Source organism: Onychostruthus taczanowskii, unplaced genomic scaffold (genome assembly GCF_017590055.1).
Source record: "Onychostruthus taczanowskii isolate IOZ18803 unplaced genomic scaffold, ASM1759005v1 scaffold17, whole genome shotgun sequence".
NCBI classification, from domain to species: domain Eukaryota; kingdom Metazoa; phylum Chordata; class Aves; order Passeriformes; family Passeridae; genus Onychostruthus; species Onychostruthus taczanowskii.
The window spans coordinates 6,232,223-6,257,763 of record NW_024498906.1 but is presented as its reverse complement, the minus strand read 5'-3'; the positions used below and the strand labels follow the sequence as shown (position 1 = coordinate 6,257,763).

Sequence of the window (25,541 nt, the reverse complement as noted above, 5' to 3'; positions counted from 1 at the left end):
GAATCTAAGGCTCTGATTCCCACACAATGGCATGTGACACATTACTTGGATTTTACAAGGAATTGCCTTGTTAAACACTTAGGTGTAGCCCTAACCTGAATTGGTGAAAGTTTTTTATTTATTTGCTGTTGTTCTTTTTATCTCTGTGGTAAAATTAGATGACACTACCATATATAATTAACTGATTCAATAGATTCTTTATTTTTATGTTAAAAATATTATAATCCTATATTTGTGCTATAATTTTAGAGCAGGAGACAAGTTGTAAGAAGAGGCTGCATTTGTTTAAATTACAGTTTGCTTCTCATCATAGGTGGGATAAGTAAATATTTTGAAAACAGTGTCTGAAGTACAGCCTGTCACTAAAACTTAGTAATTCATCTGCTGCTCTGGATGGACTATGCCTTCGTATATAATTGGTTATATATTTTTCTTTCTCTCCCCAAAACCTCTACAAATTTTTGTTTTTCTCTCTTGTATTACACCCAAAATACTTGATTAATGTTGATTGGAAGCAGATTAATTTCAATTTCAGATCTTGAGAAGTCAGCTTGGATTTTTATCTGCCTATGACTACCTATTTGCTTTCAGTTGTATTTCTGTGGAACTTATTTACATTAATATTAAAGCTAGTAAACATTAGAGATTAACATTCAAACGTTGTAAGAAAGATGAAACTAATCTTGTATGAAATTAGGCCAAGGTCTGCATAAATTTTGAGTTAACACATAAGGGAAATGAATGTATTTTTAAATTTTTTCTTTCTTTTCTGGGGCCATTCTGGAAAAGCAGATTTTTAAATTATATTTCAAAATATTGGGAAGACAGTAAAAGTAATTTGCTTCATGGATCAGTCTTTATTATGTAGGATGTTAAGAGGTGTCTATAATGAACAGTGGATTCAATGTAGTAATATATGGCTAATCAACTTCTTGAATTACAAATACCCCTTGCATACAGTGTAAAAAATCACATGCAGGGATTAGGTAGAGGGATTATTTTAGTACCTACAAATCAATATTCTCACACAAAATTTTTAAAGAAACATACATGTCATGAGACAGTTGTGTTCCTTGCATTCTCCCAGCAGCTGGTGGTTTGGTTTTAGTATCAGTCATTGCTTACATACTTTGAGTTTGGATTTATTGTCTTCTGAAAAATCTCAGGGATTAGAAGTACAGGGCACTAATACTTCTGTAGCTGGGCAATGTGATAATAATGCTGCCATTAATGCTGCTTAACTTTACAGGGAATGCATTTTATATTATATATAATAATATTTCTGTGCATATATATATGCACAGAAATCTCATGTTTTGCCACTTTTAAGAGGGTCACTTTGATAAAAAATATGCTTTAAAAAATGAACATTAGGAAACCTTACTTTTCATGATGTGGAAAACTAACCCCATTTCTTGGCTGATTTTACTGATGAACCACTATAGTTCTGTATCTGCCCATGCCCTATATGTGCTGCTTTTTGGTTTTTTTTGTTTTTTTTTTTTTTGGAAAGTACAGATGGTTTCTCCCCTAGGGTATGTTTGCAATGTTGCCCATGGTGTAGAGTTGTGACACTTCGCCTCTCTAGCTGTAGAAAACAATCTGAGAAGGACAGCATGGAGCTTTGTGTTGGCTTATTTATTGCCAGCCTGTCCCTACATTTACCCCAAGTGCTTCAGAGATGGATTTGAACTGTGCCATTCACTGATTCTTAATTTCTAATATTGTTGGCATAGAAGAATGTGCTTAGTTAAAAACCTGACTGCTTTGAATGCAAATTAGAGAACCAAGTTGCCTGATCTGCATTGATGATATATTTCTTCATTATTTTTCTTCACTGTGTGCCTCTGCTTATGCATCTATGGATCCAATTGGCAACTCTAGACACCTTAAAAGAAAACACATGCTTATAAATATCTACATTTAAGATGTCAGGAAAGGTTGGCTATAATTAAAGTGATCAATTTCATGTTTTCAATTTTATTTCCTGAATAAAAAATGAGCTTTAAAACAATTACTATACTGAAACAACATTTTTTATTTTACTAAAAATATTGGGAAGCCTTATGGTAAGGTTTGATATTTTTTTAAATTTTATTTTGGGTTTTTGTATGTGTGTTTTGTTTTGGTTTTTTTGCTTTTTTTTTTTTTTTTTTTTTTTTTTTAGGACAGACTGTGTTTCAACAGAATTCCAAGATACCTGCCATAATAAATTGATTGTTGGGTCTACTCTCTCTTTCTCTTCTTCAAGTATATAAAACTTGTATTTTAACATTTTATATAAATGTATACATGTGTAGCATTAAATTGTTTTGTAGTTTTTTCATGTTTTTTTCACTAAAACAATGGCTTCTGGTATTTTTTCAGGTGTCCAAAGATCTTCCAGAAAAACAAAAAGAAATAGAGATTCTACTAAAGGATTTTGTTGAACTTGATCAACAGCTAAATCAGGTGATATTGTGGGTAACGCCTGTCAAGAACCAGCTAGAGCTTTACAACAAAGTGGGTCAGCCAGGAGCCTTTGATATTAAGGTAAATTTTCCTCAATTTTAAAAAAGCATTGGAGTACTTAGTGGTCAAAAATTCAGTTGCAACATCAGCTGTATAGTGTTTATTAATGATGTAACTTCGAGGCAGAAGTCAGCAACAGTTCCCAGAAGTTCAAAGCTCTGTTAATTAAGGAAACCTTTTATTCTATTCTGCTGAATGGTTTCTAGTGAGAGGGCTGATTAGAACTAATGGTTCCAAGATGATATATAAACATAACCTATTATTTTTGCCATATTATATGCATGAAACAATAGCCCAAACAGTCAATGCATCATATTTTAATATAAAGTGAACTAAAATTCATGATATCAGTGTTGAATCATTAAAGCTATTTCATTAAGCTATTATGACTATAGGAAAATCAGGATATTTAGGACCATAATGCAATTCTGATATTGCAAGGAAAGATATTTAAGTGCACATGTAACACTCCAGAATCAATAAAGGAGATTATCTAATAACTGTAAGAAAAATATTTGTAATCTAATCTTTAATATGTATTTAAGTGTAAAAAAGATGCCTGTGTATGGGTTGACTGAGGCTAGAGGAATTAAGGCTGAAAAATACTCTCAAGAATCAACTGGCCTGCTGGTTGACCTGCTTAAGATTTTTTGGCCTTGCCCTTTTTCTATGCATACATGGTCTTCAAATAAACTGAGGAAATATTTAAAGTGCAATATATAGTCTAAATCTCTGAGGTTATGGTTTATAGTAGCTCAGCATCTTCTTCACATAGGTGAAGATTAAACAGAAGCCACAGGTTTTTTTGTATCAATCTGATGGTGCAATTTTCAGTGGAAAGTGAAATAAAAAAATTAAATATTCAAAATTTTCTTGTCTTGCAAGAAATTGAATAATACCTGTTCCTGAAGATGTATGGTTTTGCAGAGCATGTTTATGAAGTTTACTTTAACTTAGTTTCTGTTAAGGAACTGGTTTAATGCCCAGACACTTTTCAAGCCATACAATTACATTATATAAAACACTGAATCTCAAGTCCTGTTGCAGTCCTATAATTGACAGAATGAGTTCAGCAATAGCATTTGTTCCCTTTCTAAAGGATAAAATTAGTGTAGCTTTTTGCAAATGTCATTATATGTACTGAATGACTGATGGAATTTTGATTTAAAGAAAACTAACTGCTTATCTTGTGTAATCTGACAAAAATTTTTAGGTGATTCAAACATTTTTTCTATTATGTTCCTGTATTTCTAGAATGATTCCACATTAAATTTTATACAAAATGAAAATAGGGCTAAATTTCTACAAATTATAAGACTATTGTTTTCCGTACTTATTGTGAGTGAGATGTTCTGCTTGGCTCTTCCATCTTGTGGTGAAGTGACTAGAATATTTCTGAAAAATGGTTGAAAGAACAGGAAAAAAAAAAAAAAAAAGAAAAAAAATTAAAAATGTGAAGTCCTGAAGTGGAGGGAGGAAGTCATGTATGCCCTGAGAGATGGGGGGAAAATTAAGAGCTCCAAAGAAACTCAAATACCCTTTCTCTCTGTGAAAGACCCCACCATGTTTCTTTCACAGATAAATTTATATCACTGTCCTGTAAAGGTTGACCAGTTTTGGTTGTTGATCACTTAGCTGTGATTATAAGGATTTTAAGGATTATAAGGACTACTACTGTTATAAGGACAGTAATCATATGAAGTGTATTTGCTTCTCATCTGTGTGTTATCTGTGTGGATTGCTTTTAAAAGTCATAGATTTAATTTCTTTAAGATGTTGAATTAGGTTTATTCAGACTGTAGGTTTCTTTTGACAGAGAGAAACTTTTACATTTAAGACACTATTAATTATCTCTGAAGGCAGATTATATCCTCAGAACCCTTTTTCTAAGATTTAGCAGAGTATGACCATTAATAACTACAAAACACATTAAGAATGAGTAGATATAATTTAGGAAAGCAGCCTATTCTTGACAGTGTTCAATTTTACACTCAACTTCAAACATTCACACCCATGCTAACATGCTGTCTTGTCCTACACTGGGTCAAACCTGGACATACATACTCTCTCAAATCATTGTTGAAATGTTTGTAATTATATGTATTTTTAAATTGCTATCCTAATTGTAATTTAAATTAATTTAAATTGCTATGGCTAATGTGTACCTTTAAAAAAGGAAAGGTGTGTATCCTACCTATGGAAAGGATGAGTCTTTTGCTACGGTATTCCCAGATGCTGTCTAAATATTCAACATTTATTCTACAACCACTTTAATGCCTTCACCAATATCCAAAGAGCACTGAAGTATCTCCTATAGGATTTACTAACTTCTTTTCTCAGAAACAAGAGTGACACTTATGATCACCTAATAGAATGAAAAGCATAGTGATAAAATTCTTAAAAAAGAGACTGGATACAAAATTTTACAAATAATATTTTTGGACATTTTAAAAGCTTGAAAGCTGTGAAGCAGAAGTTTAAAACTGTCCATCACACTTCTAAATATTGCTCTGGAGTGAAAAAGACCAGGTTTATGTAAGTCCCCAGGAAAACCAGACTATGTTGATTATAGGATTTGATGTAATGGCTTGCAAATTTTAATTTTAATTGAGACATAGTCTTTTATTAAATTTCTTCATCTTCTTCATACTCTTACTAAGCCTGCAAGGTAAAATTCTCTTTTCTCAGCCATTAAGTCCTCTTCTGACTCTTTTGTTTTCTAAGTTGTTTTTTCAGAAAAAGAGTCCCAAAATTAACATGAATAGGTATAAACTTTAAGTATTGTAAGGTATTAATTTCTAAAAGCCACAAAATATTGAGTGCTGGAAATTTTCTGACCTCAGAAGCAGGTTGAAATAAATGATAGGAACATGTGGGGCTGGATAGGCAAAAGAGAAAGAGGATGTAGATATGTGTTTATTTTAAATGCATGTCTGGTGTGTCTTTAGTTTTTCAGCAATATTATGTTGAAGTAATATGCCTATTTTAAAGCAAGTGTCTTGCATTTTTACTTACATTTAGCAAATTTCAATTACAGAAATTTGTGGTAGTGAAATTCAAAATTGATACAAAAAGTAAACTGCCTCTAAAATACCAATTATCAATATTCTGAAAGAATTTTCCAAAATACAGTGATTTCTTTCTCTCAAAACCATAGCAACCTTTGCTTCTGACATGCAACTCTAATCTGATAACTATCATTGAATTTTCTTCCATAAATCAAGAAGTATGATAAATGTAGGTCCTTATCAGATAATCTGATTTAGCCTTTTAAACAATATTGATATATATAATACATGCATAATAAGTATATAAAAGAGAATATCTGGGAGTTTCATTTTCACAACTCACACTGATAACTTTCAATTTCTCTGAATTAATACCAGTTTAAAAGTTCATAACTTTTTTCCACCTGCAAAAATCAGCTATTTAAAAGACATTAGAAGACCCTTAAATTTACTTAGAAGAAAAATTAAATAAAATCTCCAGCAGTGTTAACCTTTAATGCTGGCACAAAAGTAATTCTATGAGAGTAAAAAAGGTGCAACAAAAGGCAAAATTATTACATGTTTTTACAACTTGACAAAATAAGACTTTGAAGACACAATACATAATTGGGCTTGGCAACAGGTAGAGCAATTAAAATCTGTCCTATAGCTCTTAAAACTAGATCTCTATTAGTAATTACAAGTGCCCAGGACCATTTCTTGGCCTAGAGGCTAACTGGTGCAGCACAGCTTGCATCCCTTAGCAACAATCCCAACTGCCCCAAGAACATAGCTGCATCCAAAGCTCCTGTTTCTGCATGTGTGACTGATGCTAATCCCTGCCCATGCCTGGGCGTTGCCTCAGACCTTGCAGTTTGTCCCATGCTGGAAGCAAAGCTCACAATTTAATGGTGTGGGTAGTTATGCTGAATAACTTGAGCATATGTCCTCTCTCTTTTTAGTTCATTACTTCTGTCACCACATAAAAAATCAGGGAAGGATGAAAATTGGTTATACTAAAATGAGAGTTGTTAAGATCTGATTATTGAGAGATGTCTCTACCCAAGTTAAGGTGCAAATATGATCATATGCTGAAGTCAAAAATACAGATTTTATTTAACTGCAAAATGTGAGGTGGAGAGATAGAGTGAATTAGAAAAGAGAGAGAAGGGAGAGAGAGAGAGCGAGAGGAAGAGACAGAGACAGGTTGAGCAGAAGATAGCACCACCCATGGACCCAACAGTGTCCTGTTGGTCTTCCTTCACCGTGGATGTCTCAGTGGTGGGGGCCCCAAGTTCATTTAAAACATCCCTATTTAAAGACTCTTGCAACCAAAGGAATTAATGTTCATTGGCTAAATAGTTCGTGGTTCCAGATGCTTAATACCTGTTGTTTTCTACACTTGAATCCCAAATTTAGTAAAAATGTACATAGAGAGACAGGCTCTTTCCTACTTCACAGTAATGCAATTAGGAAACAGAATAGAAGAGGCAGACATAAAGAGATTGGACAAGTCCAGCATGTTCCTTGGTCACCCACGTGGATTAAGACCTTGTGGTGACCAAGGTACATACCAGGTGACTTTGAAGTCCTACAATCCCTGAAACGTTCTGTCATTTGAGGTTTTGGGCAACATCTTAGCTTCTAAAGTATGTACAAATGTCACTTTAAAAAGCAGCAAAAAAGTTAAGAAAAATGTGAACAGTATTAAATTGTAGAAACAAACTTTTTAGATATTCAGTACCAGAAAGCATAATGTACTTTGCAAGAGCATTTACTATAAAATACATTTCCTGCTGTTTTTTTTTTTTTTCCTTTCAGCTCATTCTGCTATCATAACTCTAGACTTAGTTCAAAGAATTAAAGTATGGCTCAATAAACCCTAACATATTTTATGACACTATGATTCGTCTTCATAATTTTCTTGGCCACAATTTAGAGGCTGTAGTGCCACAATTGGGACCCTCATCCTCAGTTAAGCATGACAAATTTTAGCAATGGTGTCAAAAATCACACTCATTTCTCACTACATAAGAAATGTATGTATTGACTAAGAGTAGAGAAAGGATTCTTCATTCTCAGGATGTAGAAAGTCTCTGTACCAGTGTTTGCTTCACTCATTATTTTCATCCTTAATTACAGTTTTCTTCTATAAACTGTCAAATATAACTTTTATTTTTAATTTAAGAAACTATCCAAATAAATCAACATTAAAAAGCATATTTGCAGGCTTCAACTGTAAAGTATTAGGATAGATCTTTGTTCTTTTGTTGAATATTTTTTTTACCACATTGACGTGATCAGTTCCAGCAATAGCATAATATGTAGACTGCACCTGTGAAATACTCGTGTATACGCATGGGGAAGGCATGAAATCTACATCTATAAGAAAGTCTTGACTCCTCTGCTACTTATGAGCACTGGAACACTTCCAGGTTTGCAGTTCACCAGGTTCTCATGCATGTAGAATATATCCCATATTGTGTCTTTTACAACTCTGATTTCCCAAGCTTGACAGTATGACTCTGTCTGGGTTTGTTCTTTGACCTGGGTTTACCCTCATTCTGATAGCTATTTTGCATGATTTAGTATTCATACTTCACAAACTTAGATGGTATCATCATGAATTTCCAATTTTACAAAATGGTGCCAAGGAAATAGTACAACAGTTGTTTACATTATAGCATGGAAAAAGATTGGAGTAGTTAACAGAACCGCTCTGTTTACGATACAGCCTCTGCCAGCATTGGTGTCTAAGCTGTGGGTGTTACAGCCACAGTCAGTGGATGCAGCCATGGCAGGAGAACCTTTCACCAATGACATGCTGAAGCTCAGCTCTTACTATGTCATTGTTTTTTACATGCTGGTGCTTTTTTTCAATCAGTAAGTTCTCTCAATACTATTGAGTATGTAATGCCTTGATTTTCCTGGTCCTGCTTTCAATTTATGTTGATCAACTTTACTTTTCTTAGCTATTTTTCTTCCTCTGTTAATAAAATATCCACAGCTAAAATTGTGCATTTTTCTAACTCCTGCACATTCAAATACCATAGTTTTGCTGGTTGTAATGCCACAATCTTTATTCCTATAAGTAAACCTGACTCCTAGGAAGTGATGGCTGCTTTTCAACTCTTTAATGCAACCATATCCCCTCTGTGTAAAGCTGAAGCCCTGCAGGATAACATGGGTGATATGAAATACTGTCTGTCAGTGAAGGAATTTTGACATGAGGAAGTTTTATTTAGCATTTTCAGATCTGCCTGGTCCTGACCCTAACAGCACTATCTCCAAATTTTCCTTGCTTCTTGAACTCTCTAAGGGTAGCCTTGCTTCTTTCAAGTCTGTGGCAATTTCATAGTATTTTGATATACATTTCCCAGGGTACTTTGGCAGTATTTTGAGCTAGAAATATCTGGGATATCCATCTAACAGCAGGAGATAGTAGATTTAACAGCAGAGAAAGCTGTGTAGCAATTACTGAAGTGTGAACATCCATGAACTTCTAATAGGATGGTTTCTACCTTCCATTTTAACCTAGACATCACTGACAAACATTTTGCTGGTTTGTTTACCTTTTTTTCCCCAAAATATTAATATTAAAAAGAGCCACTAAAACAAGCCTGCAAGTATTGCTGGGCTATTAAGATATTATATGAAACATTTATACAGAAACAGTTACAACTCCTGCATGTGGTATGGCAGCCCTGCAGATGACTTTGAACACTCAACAATTTATCATCTCTGAGATATGCATAGCATTAGTATCGTTGGTTCAGTGAAAGGTCAGAAGATACTACTCTGGTCATCCAGTCACACCTGCTTTATAAAGTCATCCTTTCCATTTTCTGGTTTATTTTCTGCTTGAACTGCAACACACCTCTCTCAAAAATAGTAATTAAAAGAAATCCAAGATTAAATCAAACCAACCAAGACCAGTTTCTAATTTCCACATATGAACAGTCATCCACATCTTCTGGTAAATTACTTCAATGGTTGAGTTAAAACCTGCACATTTTTCCTCAGCTGAGTTTATTTAACTCCATCTTTCTGTCACTGCTTTGTTTGCCAAACTAGAGAGAGGTCCAGTACTGTATTAATAAACAGCAATTACTAAACCCTGCTTGTTCACCATCAGTACTGTTTCTCTAATTCAGACAGGAAAGCAAATATGGAGTATCTAATTAGTATTAGTTCAAAAAACAATTATTGTAGTGGTCAAAGCAATTATTTTTTGCTTCTGATAATAATGTGGTTATCTTTAATCACAAGCTTTTTTTGGCTAAGTCAGATAATCAAAGTCTGTGAAGGTGGCAAATGTTGCTATAGTGGAAGTTATAGTCGCTTCTTCATTGTCTCCTTAATGGAACATTTAAGGACATACATGAGCACTTTGAAATTTGTTTATTCTGATCCAGTCATCCACATTTAATATACTTAAACCTTTTAGGGATACCTTATTCTGAACATGTGGATATAGACCTATACTTTACACTTTGAAACAGCTTTGCCTACGGCATCAACAATCTGTGGAGCTCCAAAGTTATGGCTCAAGGAAGTTGTGCAAATACTGACCTTTACATCATCCTACTGACTGTTCTGTTGAGATTTGTTTATTTCAGTTGCAAGAAAAAAAGGGGAATCTTAGAAGTGATGCTGCTTTAGTTGACAGCATAAGAAAATACCTTCAGAAAATCTAACCAACTTTTTTTCTTGATTTATCCCTGTTTTCTTTTCTTCTAAATATTTATTTCCTGATAGTCCTGTTCAATCCCAATTCTGTGTATGACAGGACCTCAAGTCATTGAGAGTTTTGATTAGAGATTCCCAGATGTCTTGCTTACAGGAAGAACCCTAGAAAGCTTCAAAGCATGTTTAAATTCATGCTGTGTTTTGAAGAACAGAATGAGAATAATGGGGTTTTCTTAAGTATATAAAAATCAAAATTACTGGATAAGACATACCAGAAGTAAAAGCTTTCTTATTACAACCTGCTGCAACTGTGACTAAGATAAAATTAACATTTTGCAATCTGTTACAGTCAGATTGCACTTTTTAAATGTAGTCCATGTAACATTTGTGGTGTGCTAAGGCTTTAGAAAAACACTTTAAGTGGGAGTTAAAAGCTTTTTTACAGCCAAAAAAAATCCAACTTCTTTCTAATTTGTACATAGTAAAGCTGTTTTATTGTGTTGTGATGTAGTCAACAAGATACTATTAGCCAAAAACAGTTTTAGAAACCCAAACACGTAAAGAATAAAAAGTATGTTATCTAGTAAGCTAAGAAAAGCTTACAAATAGGCTAAAGCTTATATGATTTTAGTTGCTCATAAATTTTAGCTGTTACTGTGGACTATTTACTTTGCCATTTAGTGTTTGAAATCTAAGGGTCAGTATTTTTATAAAGTCAAACAGTCGAAGTCTTCTGAAAAATTTAAATTCACAGATTTTTTCAACCCTGCTCCATTAGCATCATAAAATTTGTTGTTTTCTCTTGCTCTTCCATCATGCAGTCCAGAAACACCTTAGTTCACTTAGAAAATAAGTATCTAGTATTTCTGATATGTTTTATTACTAATAGAAATCTTCATTTAATAATATTTTCAATTTTTTTTTAAATCTGAAACGTTCTAATTTTCTGAGGCAGTGAGATTTTATTTAGTGAATTCCTACTTCAAATACAATATTTTGAAAGAACAAAAATGAAACAGAAGAAATTGAACAGTAATGTTTTAGTGTTTAAAAAAGCCCTGGAACATACTCTAATCTTGCCAAGGATTGGTGTACTTTAATTTTGAGGTGTGACTAGTGTAGTCCAGAAAACAAAGGATGAATTCTATATTCTATATATTCTATATTTTAAATGCTGTTTCACCTTCTTAGTTATCTATTGTATTCTTAAAATCAATAATTTTTGATTGTAGAAATAATCTTAAATTGGTCGAAAAAGTCCATTAACTAGATTAACTAGCTTGTGTCAAAGTGTATAAAAACCAGTTTTTTTCTCTGACTTTTTTTTTTTTCAGTAGCAGCAAATGTAGAAAGTACATGCAAAACTTCTTATAAGGAAATTAAAATACAGATATTTACCCAACCTTATTCTGTATTCCTTTCTGTCTGGTTGAACAAGCTGCACAGTGTAGTAAAGGCACAAATCAAGTAAACAGTGTTTAGGTTTTCTTCTTTTGCATTTCTGGACTTTATTTTAATAAGTTGCATCTTACCATTGTATGCATTTCCATGGGGTCCATTTATATTTAATACTTTCACAAATTCTTTGCCGCTGCAATGATTTACTCTTTTTAGGACCAAGTGGCCTGGTATGCTCAGCTTGATTCCAGTTCCCCTGCTGTTAAAAGAGGAGCTGAAGCTGCTCTATTCCAGCCTGAGGAGACAACCCCATCCTTCATGTTCTACAAATATCTGCAGCTGGTGCTCCTTCCCTCTGCAGGAGAGCTCAGGATGTGTGAGATGGAAGGAAGGGTATGGGGAGAGGGCACAGAGGAGAGGAGGGAGGTGGTACTGCCTGCTCCTCCACCTCCTACCTGCTGAAAGCCTTAGGAGTCATCATCCCTCCTTCTAACCACAGGAAAATGTTAAAGCTGTGCTTTCTGGGTATTCTTTCTGGTCTGTGCTTCAGCACTGCCATTTCCCCTGGAAAACCATTTTCCAGGATGATTGCGACAGATTTAGGTCATTATAGATGTTGAGGAAAAGATGGACAGAAATGCAAGTCCTATTTAAGGAATGGATGGAGAAATGACACTTCTGGATAGGAAGTGAATTGGCAGAATGCAGAAATTCATGTTTCTACTGCTAGCTCACTGAAAACCCTGCTGACCCTTTCAAATCATCTCCAGACAATATGACAAACCACTTAATATTTTCTAGTCACCTTTGACTCTTAATCCTCTTGCAATCTCAATGGTCCTTTGTGCCTGCCTACTTACTTTCCCAGTCTTTTCCCTTTACTCCCTCCTTACCTCTGGCTCATTACTCACTCCTCCTGTGCTCCTTTACACTTGAGTCCTTTTCCAAGGCATATACAGCCTTGATTTTTGCTTATACTGCTTCAAACTCTCTTCAAATTCAAACAGAATTTGTATCTGTTTACTCTCTGTGGTGGTCATTTTTCATATATTTAAAATAGCATAATTAGTTTATTTTTTGGCAGATAAAAACTGACCATCCTTTAAAAGAAAAGAATAACTCTTTATTTTTAAAAAGTAACATGTATTTGGATTTTGTCTTTGATAACTTTGAATGACAATAAGAAGGCTGCCAACTCTTGTCAGTCACTTCATTATCTACTTGACAACCTTAAGTTAGGGCAGAAGAGCAAGGCTGAGGAGTAGCAAACCTAATTCTAGATAAATAAAAGAAAATTACTCCACAGGAGAGAATGAAAATGCCAAATGGACATTGCTGTATTTTTCATCCATCAGTCATCATTTGTCAGTTTTTTCTTGACAATCTAGGCCCAGATACGTCAGATTTTTACACTTTACTGATTATTTTACCTTTTCATTTTGCTAACATACTTTTAAAGGAATAGTTTTATATGCAATAAGAGGTAGTTTGTCTATAAGAGCACATTAGGAAAATGCACCTCAGAGATCTGTCTCATATTCTGGCATCAGCACCTGATTTGGCAAAAGGCTGAACTGGAAAAACTTCTGCCTATAAAATTTAAACTACCTATATTTTGACATTCTGTGCATAAATCAGTTAAGGCTCTTCCCTGAAATTTTCTTATGGGACTTCAAGGAGCAACCCAATAAATGTTTTGTTTGTGAGCTTTGAGCATTTCAAGTTTAAACAGTGTGTCCAAATCTCTTCTGAAGAAATCTATTTCAATTGCTAGAATATTAAGCAATATTAGCTGCAGGTGGCTTGTGAAAATATGGCAAAACTTTCCCAATGAGTAATCCTTTTAAATTTAATATATAACAGACTTTGCAGCCATAAGGATGGATTGCAAACATTGTGTCCCAGTGTCTCAGGAAGTGAAAGATTTTTGAAAGGTGATCAAGTATTTGATATGTAGTAGTACTGTTTTTATTGGAAATAATGGATAATAAATCAAGATGTGAATTCGTTGTTGAAAGCATAAGCTTTTTAGAAGTGTGGGTGAGTTGGTTAGAAGTTAGTGAGCTAGTACCTCAGCTGTGGTTTTTTGGCTTCCTCCTTGTACTACTGATAACAGCTCAGGTACTATTCAAAATGTTTTTAATATAAGCAAACAAATAAATACAAAAGTAAACTTAGAGAAATGACAGGACGGTTTACCAAGGCTCTAGTGAAGTTAACACCAAAACTGTAGCTTGCTTCAGTGTAGTTATGTTTTCTAAGATAGGAAATTTCCTCTCCTATTCAACAAAACAGTTTTCTAACATTTTCACTATCTTTTTCATATGTTCTATTCTTGACAGAAAATATTCTATCTCTTCAAAACACAGTTATCGAAAGGCCTTGGATATATTTTTGATAATAGCATATTATTTGTGAAACAGTAACTGTTATTTTGTAAGATTATGGTTTTATCTCTACTGATCACAAGCAATTTAAAATACTGGAATCTGAAAAGGAGCTCATTCTCATGAACACTTACAGCTGTAAAAGGTCATATTAGCTTTGGATTCATTTGCTTTGAATTTATTGCTATGTAATAAATATTAGAAACAGGCAATGTATGTCTTCATAGTTTTTTGTGCATTGGAAACAATACAAAGTTTTTGTACCTAATAGATATTTGAATATTTGATTTGGCTGATATTATTTTGGCTAGTATTTGAGCAAATTGCTTTATTTTTTACTTGCTGGCTGATTTAAGTGAAAATTAAATTTTATGTCTAAAGTGATCTTAGTTCTTTCTCACACTGAAGTTAGTGATAAGGGGGAAATCACCCAATCCTGTTGCAAATTTTGTGGTAAACTTCCAAGTAAAGGCAGCTTTGATATTGGATATAGTTCTGTAAAGCTTAACTCTTGTGAGATGCTCTTGTAAAGAGAGTCAGTGCTTTTCACTGGAAAAATTGTGCATTTCAAGATGCTTGGCAGGGCAGGTGGGAATACTTTCTAAACAGTTGCTGTGGGTTAATGATGGCAGGCAGCTCAGCCCCACACAGCTGCTTGCTCAACACCTGCCCCCTCCCATCCTTACCTTCCCAGTGGGATGGGTAAAGGAACCATGAGAGCAAAGATGAGAAGACTGGGGGTTTGAGATAAAGATAGTTTAACAGGTAAAACAAACCTGCCCATGCAAGCAAAGCAACAAAGGAATTCGTTCAACAGTTCCCAAAGTCAGGAAGGTGTTCAGCTGTTTCCAGGAAAGCTGGAATTCACGAGAAACAGTTGCTTGGATATACAAGTTCTTTTACTCCAGATGTCCCTCTTTGATCCTTCCCCAGAGCCTTTATTGCTAAGCTTTGTGTTGTATGGTCTGGGGTATCCCTTTGGTCAGGTGAGGTCAGCTGTTGCCACTGTGTCCCCTCCCAGTTTGTTGTGTGCCTCCAGCCTGATGGAGCAGCATGAGAAACAGAGAAGGCCTTGAGTTTGTGTCAGTGCTACTCAGGAGCAGCTAAAAGATGCCTGTATTATCAACACAGCTTTCATTAGTGCTATCCAGGCTGCTGTGAGGAAAGGTAGGTTCATCCCAGCTATGCTCAATACATCCATGTAAGCCTGAGCCCAGCTAAATAACATTTGCTTACTAGTTCTTTTTATTCTTTGTGATAAGAGTTTCATTTTTCCCAGATGAAATCAATGGTTGTGATTCTAAAAAGATCAACTTCTGAGAACTTATTTATTCCAGTTTTTCCATACTTATTTATGGAAATTAAAAGAAAAGGTGCCCCCACTCAGAGTGTGGATATAACTTCTCCATTTTCATTTGCAAACCAGGCAGTTGAAAATGAGTCAACAGCATTCTTTCCATACTATATGAACATAAATTCTATTCACTGAAATCTACCTCCTCTTCTGCTGTTGCAATAATGTACTGGAGCAGTCTTTGCCATTCCTTGCAGTTAAACTGTTGGAAAATAAATGGTAGAAATACATCTTCATGCACATTCTTTTAAAATTATTTATGGAATTCTAATACCAGAAGATGGGCATGTCTAAAAACATGCTACAATCAGCAAACCAGTGCTAGACCAGTAACAGATTTTAATTTTGATTTCTTTCCTCACTCCTTTTTGTTGCCAGAAACTCCTCTGAAAATTATTTTTTTTTACTTAACTTGAAAACAGAATGAAAATTTGCAGCTAAGCCCTTACTAAGAAAGAGAATAATAAGCAACTAAGATTTTGATGGTAAAATAAATAAATACGTCAATTCTTCCCTCATAAGTTATTTTTAAATAAGTTTATTGAATAAAACTTCATTATTTATGCAATGAGAGAAAATAAATTCTGATTTATCTTTCCTGTTTACAAGAAGAAATTTCATGGCTCAATATTTTTGTAATTATCACCAAATTTCACTTGCCAGTCAAGGTTCTTGTGGTGTACCCCATATCTGCTACTGTGTTGATCTAAATAACTTTTCTTCCTCCAAAGCTGCTATTCTTTAGCACCTAAGAACACAGAATACTAAGAGAGAGCTAGTAAAATTATTATGATTTCCCTTATTTTCTTGTATGTATTTCTCATTTTGTTTTTCTGCCAAATTTCCTTTTTCTCTGTCAGTTCTCTTGGGTTTGTTATTATCTCTTCTTTATTATGCACTAGTAAATAAAAGAGGATCTGCAGTCTTGGTGGAACAAGAGCAGCTCTTTCATCCTGTCCTATCCAGTCTCAAAATAAAATATTCTGAATCACATCCAATCTCAAAGAATTCCGACTGCACCTTTTCGCAGTCCAACTGGATGGTTAACTGTGCTTTATCAGTATATGACCACCATAGCCAAATTCTTTTCATATCCTGTATCTGCAGGTCATGTCTCTACAGCTAATAATTTCATCTATCTTCAGTACCTCCAGGAAATTTCCTTTTCAGGATAGACAGCTGCAATGGATAGATAGTGATTTCTCTGTATGGGGAAAAATTACTGTATTTCATCTCCTCCAGAGGTACAGAAGAAGCTCACAAATTTGTGATGGCTGGCAGGAAAACATGCTTTGGATAAAACATTTCACTCTGCAGAATAGTAGGGTTTCCAATTTCAGGCACTTTGCATGATTTAAATTTTGGGACCTTCTTAGTTCCATTTCTTTGTGGAGGATTTCCTTGTTCTTCTCTTTCCTTCCCTTTTCTAGTACTAGGAATAAGGCATATTGGAGGGAACAGAGTAATGAAAAACATACCAAGTCTTAAAAGACATTATGTCGGCATATTTTACAAGCTGCACAAAGGCTGCACTTGTAGGTTTGCATAGTGGTTATGAACTCTAAAATTGCACTTTTAGAAGGAAGAGGTCCTTCATGTAGTGGCCTTCTCTGTGTGAGGATTGTTCCCTCTCCATAATATTTCAAAAATTTTCCACATAGGTCAAGAATTATAGTTGTATCAATTTTCCAGGCTCTCATTAAAACCAGGTGTTATTTGTTTGCATACTTTGCTCTAAAAAGCTGAATGTATCTCACAATATTCTTTTTCACATTAAGATAGCTTCTAACATGGGCTTGGGATTAAATTTTATTCTCACACATTTAGCAGATCAGACAGTTAATGTAATAGGGAAAAGAATTTTATTTTATTTAATCATTAAAATGGCATTTTTAGAGGTAGGTACATAAAACTTTGTCCACTAGTTACAGGATAATTTTAGGTATAAACTAATTTTACACTGCTTTGACCTAGGCCACTAATGGAGTGGTCTTTAAATTGAATTACTTCAGGGGGTTATTTTATACTCTTTTTCATAAATCCCTAAGACAGGAAGGTGTATTTAAATTCTATAATTCAGATGTTCACAGAGCACTTTATTTCTATATAGAGATAATGAAAATATTCAGAAAGTTATCAAACCTTGTAATCTGTTACAAAAATAGAACAGTGGTAAGAGCTTGCCTTTCCTTGAATGTTATCTAAATTGATTAAAGTCATTATTCAGAAAGTTTAAATGCTGGCAACTGCTTTTTTCCCCCAGTGGATTAGGTTCCAACTCAAGATGGCCACAGAACTGTTTAGAGCATATCTTGGATGTATTCTAATAATATTGTATAAATATCTAAGGTGACTCCCAAGAATGCTGTTGACTGTACTGTCTGATCTGCCATCAAGATCTGATGCTTACTGTGGGGTAGCTGAACTTTGATGTATTTTAATTAGGTCTCCTCTGACCATTCTTTATGGGGGTTTAGCTTGTTATCCTGCCCCATGAATGGGAATATGCAGAGCTGAGTCAAAGGAAAAAAATGAGGTCCCTTTCTTAGAATCAGAATTGTTGAAAATGGGAATATATTATTTTCCATCTAATGCCCTTTTTTTTTTTTTTTTTTTTTTTTTTGCATATAAGGAGAAAATGAGGCACTCAGAACCTCACCACTTATTTATAGCTTTGTTCTTAATGTGTGGGAATAGTAACTTGAAAGACAGGTGTGAATGTTTGCTGAAATTTCACATTTACAGCTGTTAATAAAGAAGGATAATGTTGTAGGTGACTCCTTCCAAGGGGAATTGAGGTCCCTGTATACCAACTGGATCCATCCCACAGAGAAGTCTTTTGCCTCCCCAGGGTCCAGATAAGAGACATGATTAAGAGACTCCCTGGACTCTGATTATTACCCACTTCTGGTTGTCCATGTCAGCAGTGACAAGAAGTTCTAGAGCAATCAAAAAGGACTTCAGGGCACTGGGATGACTGATTGAAGGGACAAGAACTGAGGGGTTTTCCTCAATCCCTTTGGTAGCAGGGAAGAATTCTGAAAGGTATAGGAGAACACACCTGATCAATACATGGCTTAAAGGTTGTTGTCATTGGCCTTTTTGGTCATGGGGTGGTTTATACAGCACCAGCCATCTTAAAGATGGACTTCACTTGTCTAAAAAGGGGAAATGTTTGCAGTTTGCAGGAGTGTTGATCCTTTGGAGGGCAGGAAGGTTTAGCAGAGGCACCTGGAGATGCTGGAGAAATGGACCAAGGCCAGAGTCTCAACCAGGCCAAGTGCCAGGTCCTGCCCTTGGGTCACAACAACCCCAGGCAGAGCTACAGGCTGGGGGAAGAGTGGCTGGAAAGGTGCCTGAAGGAAAAGGACCTGGGGGTGCTGGTCAACAGCAGCTGGACATGAGCCAGGTGTGCCCAGGGGGCCAGGGAGGCCAAAGGCCCCTGGCCTGGATCAGCAATAGTGTGGCAGCAGGACCAGGACAGGGATTGTCCCCTGTACTCAGCACTGTAAAAGACCACACCTCAAATCCTGTGTTCAGTTTTGGGCCTCTCACTACAGGAAAGGCATTGAGGGGTTGGAGCGAGTCCAGAAAATGGGAACAGAGCTGGGGAAGGGTTTGGAGCACAGGTCTGATGAGGAGCAGCTGAGGGAGCTGCAGTGATTTAGCCTGGACAAAAGAAGGCTCAGTTTGATCTCTCAAAATACCTGAAAGGAGATTGTAGCCATGTGAGGGTCTGTCTCTTCTCCCAGGCAACCAGTGACAGGACAAGAGAAAATAGTCTCAGGCTGAGCCAGGGGAGGTTCAGGTTGGACATCAGGAAGAATTTTTGCACCAGAAGGATGGTCAGCGGTGAATACACTGCCTGGGGAAGTGCTGGAGTCACCCTTCCCGGAAGTGTTCAAGTTCCAAGCACTACATGCTATGGTTTAGCTGAAGTGGTGGTGTTTGGTCAAAGTGTTGCCTGTAATCAAAAGAAAAGCTTTTAAAACAATGTTAAAGTGCTAATATAAAGAGCAGTTCTTTAATTAAAGCCTTCAGGCTTTAATTAAAGCACGAATACAGCTACGAATACAGCTATGCAGGCACAAATACAGCTATGCAGGCAAGCCATATAGGATTTCTACAATTTTTATAAGGTTAATTAATTAGTCTATCAGGTACACCCAATAGGACAACAGTTGCCCTGGTGACCTATCCTTGGGCACCTTGGAGTATCTCCAGGGGGTTCTTGTTTTGTCTCTCAAATGTTAGTGCAAAACAAGATGTCCTTGTTAGAAATTCTTTTCTTGACAGTAAGGCTAAACAGAATTTCAAGAGTGTAACGTAATATATTAGAGAGAGTTAGCTACTGTTCTAAAGTATGAAAAATGGTATGAAAGTTCTAGAAACTCTAAAACTATATATTAAAAATCTACAAAGCTACAGCTATCTCTCTAGCTATAAATGAAAAAGCTAAAAATCTTTTGGCATCAAAAGGTTGGACTTGATCATGCAGGTCTTTCCTAACCTTAATGATTCTGTGTGCATGAATAAGAAGATCCACCTCTGAGAATTCTCATTACAAGTTACGCTATTCTGCATCTAAATTACATGAAAAACATATTTAAATGTAGTTTTCCATTATCAAGTTAAATATATATGGAGATTTATATCCGGTTATTTCATAAAAGTTTGTTTGAAATTAAAAGCAGCCAAATAGTTTCAGCTTTTAGATTTATTATATTCGCTTGTTACACATCACTGCCTTGTCTTGATAAGTAAAGGGAAATTGCTTAGTGATTCTCTTTTCCTGTTAATAAATTCTCTTCTATAGTTTTCATTTAACATATTGTCTTGCTAAAAAGAGGTCATGAAACAACTTGAAACAAGAGATTTTGAAACAACTCACTATACTAATTTCAAAGTTGTATTTTTTTATTTGAAGGCTGGAATTAAGATTCCATTTTTGCATTGTATTTCACTATGAAGACACAGGTTTAATTACCCTGAATTTCTCCTACTGTCCTGGCAGAATGTATCCAAAGGATGTAAATTCATGGGGAAACTGATCCCAAAAGTTACCAGTGTTACCAGGGAAGGAGAATCAGTGCTTGTGATTCTCAATATAGACCAGTACCAATACCATAGCTGACTGGGCCTCCTAACCTTTGTGCAGCATATGTCAAACAGCCTGTCTGTGTCTGCTAGGATAGTTTCCATCCCTTGAAATAACATATGCCAAACCATGAAATTTTATCTTCCATTGGCATAAACACCAGAGGCTTGGTCAATATATTGGTTTCAGCTAGGGAATATGAATTTTCTGAGTTCTGAGCTATATCAATAGATTTTCATAGTCCAGGTGGGGCTGTAGGCAAGTCCTTGCCACTTTGTCACCCTGGAACTTTGTTAAGCAGGTTGAATTGGCATGTTGTCTGCTGCTGAATAAGACACTGTGGCTTATTCAGCAGCAGACTTTCATCAGTTTGGATGCACTACTTTAACACCACTGAAAATTCATAGATAGTGCATCATGGATAAAAGGTAGCGTCTGATTCTTGTTTATACATGTTTGAGAAACAGCAGTTTCCAGTGATGACGTATTTTAATTTGCCATATGTGTGAAAAGTTGAATTAGCATATTCATCACCCAGTCCAGAAGCAGCACTGTGATTACTTTCCCAGGCAGTTCATAAATTGTGCAATTCCAGCAGTCAGCTCTGTCTCCCAAAGACAGCTCTGCATCCTCCCATAGCAAAGTGAATGTGAGGACTTGATCAGGACTTTAAAACAAATATGACTTTGGTGTTCTCTAAAAACTGAAGGAAATGAGCATCTACAATTCCTCCTAGCTTTAGCAATAGCCTGTCCTGTGTGATGAAGATTAGAGGTCAGGCTCTGCTCTGGGACTATGCTCTTCTTCTGGATCCTGCATAGCCTAGATAATAACTGTGGTCTTTTTTGTGTGCAAACCATCAGAAGTTACATTGTGGTCATTACCATTTTCTTCTCTTAGGGGATTAAATGATGGAGCAGGATCCTGTAACTACTCTCTTGCCTGTCAACCCTATTAATAGGGTGACACCTAGCAAATGGGTTTGAAATTGCTGGAAACATGTTCACTGGGCAGGATTCATCAAGGGGCTATCCCATCAAGCAAAGAACTGGGCAAAAAGTTCCTACAGCATTTTCATGTCAGATGTGCCCTTATTTAAAGTAATTTTGTTTTGTTTTTAATTGATGTAGGGATTAGTGGGCAACAATCAAAGTATTTGCTGCTCTGACAGATAAGGTATCTGTTAATTTCAGCAGTGTCCAAATGAATGCCAAGAAATTGAGAACCTCTTTTTCCCCTGTACTCTTGCCTCTATTCTTATTGCCACATATGTCTCAAAGGAAGCATCATGCTGTATTGGGTAGACTTGCACAATGCATTTTGGTTTAGGTCAAGGCCGCTGAATTTGAAAGATTAGACTACATGAGGTTAGTTCATGTAACTCCAGGAAATTGTAGAGCAGAGGGAATCAGTGATTTAACACCTCAGTACATTACACCTTCCACACTGGTTACAGCCTGAAAGAAAATGGTGTCCGTGCTCCAGTCCATGGGAAAAAAACAAAGTCCAGTGAGGGTGGAGGATTGAGAAATCCATTTCAAAGGCACATTCATGCCTCAGGTTAAACCCTCAGCATAGGCACATCCACAGTGTTCTTGGTATTCTTGGACTCCATAGGGAGTTGTAATGTGATTTTCCTGTGACAGAATTTGTTATGGTAACTGATACTGTCATAAAAGAAGATGAGTATTTGAGACATGTAGAATAACACAAGAGGAAATATTGGCCAAATACTGCAGATAGCTTAGTTTGAGGAAAAAACCCAAAAAATCCCAAAACAAGCAATGAAACAAAAACTAAATAACAATTATTAAAATGCCTAGCTTTCATTAAGATAGGGAGAAAATTACCTCTTCATTAACACTCCTTGATTATTTTTTTCTTTATGTGCTGAGTAGAGAAGTAAAAAGTTAACACAGTATTGAAACAGAAAGAAAATAAGATTTTAACGAGGGTTTTATCAAAAGGTTAATAAACTCTCACCCACCTCAATATCCCAATTTTGCAGTGTATTGCTTTTCAGTGCTCATTCTCTATGAATCCTTACAGTTATATTTCATTAACATTGAAATGAATAATTAAAAAAAAATTTTAAAAAGGAATTGAAACATGTTTCAAATACTGCAAGAAATCATTGCATTCAAGTGTCATTGCAAGGTTTGATGCAACTTATTTGTTGTATTGTGTTGTTCAATAGTATTTGAAAAGGAAAATTAAAGAAGACATTGAATTTACTAAGCCTTTATTTTAAGTGATTGTTCATAAAGTTTCACAAGTAAAGTTTCAGGGACCAGCATAGACATACTTTATATGCTGAGTTTAATCATAGGAGCAAAATGGCCCCTTTTTGGGACTTAAAATTGCATAGATTTCAGCAGGTTTATTGCAGTAAAAAGAACAGCAGCTTTCCACCAATAAAACAATGCGTTAGTTCAGATAGTGACATACCTGGCACAAAATCGTGTCTGCTGTCACATTTATGATAACAGAATGTGGACAGAAAGTTAACTTGGCGAGTCAGTGGGTAGTCAGCAATACTGGTTAGGATAAGGTGATCAACCTATACTGTGGCTGGGTGAAGAGAGGAAAACAAAAAGATCCCAACCAATTCATTTTGATAACTCAGGTATTATTTCACTTATATTACTATAATAAAATGAAATAAGTAATGAATCTTGGAACTCCAAACATAGTTTATCTTTTCTTTTACAATTTTCAGTAGATTTGGATTTTTGTTTGTTTTGATTGGTTGGTTTGTTTTTTTGTCTTAATTGTAGAGTTTTGCCCATTATTTATTTGGTCAGTACTTGGCAAAATGAAGTTGCTATATGTTGGGAGACATTATTTGGGATTTCCTTATGTTAGTACATGGATTACACCTTTCCAGATTAGAAAAGAAATTGCTAAACAATATACTGTTAATTCATTCAGTTGTTAATGGTAGGTGCCTCCCTGAACCTTTAGGAACTTTCACTACTGCTGTGCTTTTATTTTTAATTTATTTCGGTAAGTATTTTTACTACCTAAGTGGTAGTTTAATACTCACAATTGCAGTCTTCTTTTAAAATTTTTAATCTTTCTAAACTCAGTATCATTGTTGCATCTCATTAGACAGTTTTAATGCCATGTACGGAATGAAGAAATGTTAACCAGTGCACTTTTCATCAGCTGGTAGTGTAAAAGAGACAGAACAACAGAGCCTCTTGAATGAGATTTCTCATGCCTGTCTTTCTTACTATGAATTTGTGCTATCTTTTTATTCATTTTATTGAGACCTTCAAGATGAAGTGACCTACCACTGTTTATTTTGGTAACATTGCCCTTTTCCATCCCTCTTTGCTTTTGATTTTTCTGTTGATCCTCTTTGTCCGTAGCTGCCACTACCCCACACCAATTCTAAACAGAAACTTGTCTACTGGTGTTTTACAGCTTCCCATGGAGTTTTAGGACTATTCAGTCTCACTGCTTATGCTATGGTTAACCTTGACTTACTATTTTTTTATTTTTCAGGAAACTGAAGCGGCAGTGCAGGCTAAACAGCCGAATGTGGAAGAGGTTTTGTCTAAAGGGTGTCATTTATACAAGGAAAAACCAGCTACTCATCCAGTAAAGGTAATGAAGCAACCTTTAGCAATATCCATTGCTGTGTAATAGGTTAAGCTTCCCCTGTTGTACACTTGTCCTTGATGTGCTCTGCTTAAAATCAATAAAAGAACCTGGCAAATGGCATTTGTTCTGTTCAGTGATGGCATAGCCAGCAAAAATGTAATGCTTCCAGCTAAAAAACTTATGCATATTGTGATGGGAATATTGTTTATGACATTAAGGTTGTTTTACTCATTCAAGGGTAATTCACACTGAAAGTAAATATAATTTTCGTTGCGTAATTAATGACAACATATAACTTGTTTTTAAACTCCTTTACTTTAAATTTCTATCAGAAATTTTGTCAAATTAAAAAACATAGCAAATTTTCTAGAGAAGTTGAGAGTTAAGTTATAAACAGAGTACTTTGCTTTCATTTTTTGTTTCACTTTGAAGGAAAGAACAAATGGCAACATAGAACTTTCTCAATTTCTCTGCCAAATTTCATCTAGAATTACTGACTTGATTATGTTTTGAAGCAGAGGGCACATTGTTTGGAAGACTATGCCTTCCAGCACTTCTCTTTTAGAAAAATGTACTGTAGAATCCTTTTCTTCAGCTTACAAATCAGTTATAAGGGGATATTTTATATGCTTTTCCTAAAGACTGTGAGGGCCTTCATTGAGACTAGAGTGTCATTTTCTATCCTGTGGAATCTTGAGGTCATCAGCAAGCATCCTCCCATGTCTGGTTCAGCTGCTTTTCAAGAAGGAGACCAAACTAGTGAGGTCAATACCATACATCCAGAGCTTGGTATTATAACTGCTAATTAAGTATCTGTAAACATAATGATTAAGAGTTCCCAGAAACAGTAATAGTGACTTATTGATTACACTAAGTATCTATTGCAATTGCTTCTGACTGGGCCAAGATAGTAAACTTTGTATTTAGAGCTTTTCAAAATGCACAGCACTCCAAAACCACAATTGGCAGAAAAAGGGTTTCTTCATAAATATAAGATGTCTGTAGGTGGTCTCGGCAGTGAATTTCTTGGTTTTCTGTCTCTCTTTAGTCACAATAGTTGGAGTATTATTTTCCTACATTTACAAAATTTCCTTTGAATTACTTGTAAATCCCACCAGCAGATCTCCCTTCACAGGAATGCATGAATGAACTGATACTGACTTTAGAAATTAATACATGTTTAAGAATGATTTGGTTTCTTGTCTTCTTTTCTGAACAGAAATGCTTAAGAGTTAATATCCCCTTTGGTACATGTGCATTTTTAATGATCAGTTCTCCTAAACATGATAAAATGCTAGAAGAGGTAAACTCAAGGTGAACTTGAGTAGGTAGAAGGCTCTGTTGGGTGTTTTCCTTGGCTAATAAACCCCTATTTTTGTTGGGAACTGAAATGTCATCTACACACTGAATGGACGATGGAACAAGAATCATTCCCCAATAATTGCATTTCCCCTTTTTGTGTGACTTCAGCTTCAGTCTTTGGGGATCTTATTCCACATTTTAACAAG

The 25,541-nt window shown here is 35.4% G+C and overlaps 1 protein-coding gene across 8 annotated transcripts in view; it reads left to right on the top strand.

Annotated features, from left to right (window-relative positions):
• Nucleotides 1-25,541, top strand: part of DMD (dystrophin) — a 1,147,932-nt gene that overhangs the window by 783,125 nt on the left and 339,266 nt on the right. For all 8 annotated transcript variants that reach the window (XM_041399749.1, XM_041399747.1, XM_041399750.1 and 5 more), the window contains 2 exons: nt 2,368-2,532; nt 23,935-24,036. In XM_041399749.1, coding sequence (XP_041255683.1) covers nt 2,368-2,532; nt 23,935-24,036 — 267 coding nt within the window. The remainder of the gene's footprint in view (nt 1-2,367; nt 2,533-23,934; nt 24,037-25,541) is intronic.